The sequence below is a fragment of the Sphaeroforma arctica genome (genome assembly GCF_001186125.1).
Source record: "Sphaeroforma arctica JP610 unplaced genomic scaffold supercont1.7537, whole genome shotgun sequence".
NCBI classification, from domain to species: Eukaryota; class Ichthyosporea; order Ichthyophonida; genus Sphaeroforma; species Sphaeroforma arctica.
Window position 1 is genome coordinate 1 of NW_014033021.1, and position 1,404 is coordinate 1,404.

Sequence of the window (1,404 nt, forward strand, 5' to 3'; positions counted from 1 at the left end):
TGTACACACACACACACACACACACATACACACAAACATATATATACATATATATATATACATATATATATAAATTTATGTATGTATGTCTGTATGCATATATGCATGTGCGTGTATGTGGTTACTTACATCTTACCACCTCTATCTCGGCATACTACGAAGGTGCGAACTCCTTGCCACTTCCCCAACCCCTGTCCATCAAGGTGCCGGTGTTAGAGTCAGAGTCGTGCATACTTAATCGGTCGAATTTGTGGGCGTTGGCTCTGGTGCTACCTGCGGTATATCTCAGCGATAAAAGGATTGAGATGTCAGCACGACAACGTGCCCAAGCTCAGGTACGTATATGGCGTAGCATGTGTGTATGTGGTACACGAAGGGTGTGGTCAATGTGCTCTATTTAGACGCAAACATGCGCGTGTGGTCTGGCATAGAAGTATAGAACATTGCATTAGGCTGCCTCTTTCTAAGCTCTAAGCATACGTTAGTGACAGGCGAGTTGAGTTCTCGGCCAGACGACGTGTTCATTCTCCGGTGATGCTCAGGTTGCTGTGTGGCACCCCATGTGTGTATGTGGTAGAAGTGTGTGATCTGTGTCATGTACTAGACAGACGTTGTTTTGTTTACCCTGGCGCGTGTATCGTATCTCTGTGCTCGATTGCTCCCCTGTGAACTACCGCAACGGTATGCGGATTGAGATGTCAGCACACGCCAACGTGCCCCAGTTAAGTTGCGTGTACTGTGTACTGTATGACTGGGGTGATCACAGTGCGGTGTATGTGGTGTGTACGGGATGCAGTCGGGTGTATCCGTTTGTAATACCTGAGCATACTATTCGCAACTACAGGCATCAGGTACTCGTGATACTACCGCTGACGATGCGTCGGAGGCACATCTGCACATGTGGGAGAAACTGTACGACAGCACCAGCGACGGGATATCCTACACAGGACTCAAGACTAAACTGGGTGGGTACAATGGTCCCACTGTTGTTGCGTCTCTCACAGACAAAGGGGTAGGTACATTGTATTGTATGTATATATTAGGAGAAGTGTCGTAGGAATAGACTGGTTTGTGTTTGCAGAAGTAAGCATTGTAGCTATATTTACGTATCGTTGTATGTATAGTATTTATGTACATCACATGAAACTCATCAGGTATTTATAAACTTTTGGTGCTACTGCAATTATCTGGCAATCTGATATGCAATTATATGTAGGAGATGCTAGGAACAAGCGCCGATGCCATGCGTACATATTTACACACACACACACACACACACACACACACACACACACACACACACATATATATATATATATATATATATATATATATATATATATATACTACTANAACACACACACACACACACACACACACTACGTATATATATATATTATATTA

General features: G+C 43.6%; 1 protein-coding gene across 1 annotated transcript; it reads left to right on the forward strand.

Moving 5' to 3' along the window:
* Positions 1-101: 101 nt before the first annotated feature.
* Positions 102-335, forward strand: SARC_16183 (hypothetical protein; the record flags this gene model as incomplete). The annotated part of the gene is made up of 1 exon (XM_014289707.1): positions 102-335. A coding segment is annotated over one exon (234 nt), but the record flags the coding sequence as incomplete, so codon positions are not given.
* Between the last annotated feature and the right edge of the window lie 1,069 nt (positions 336-1,404).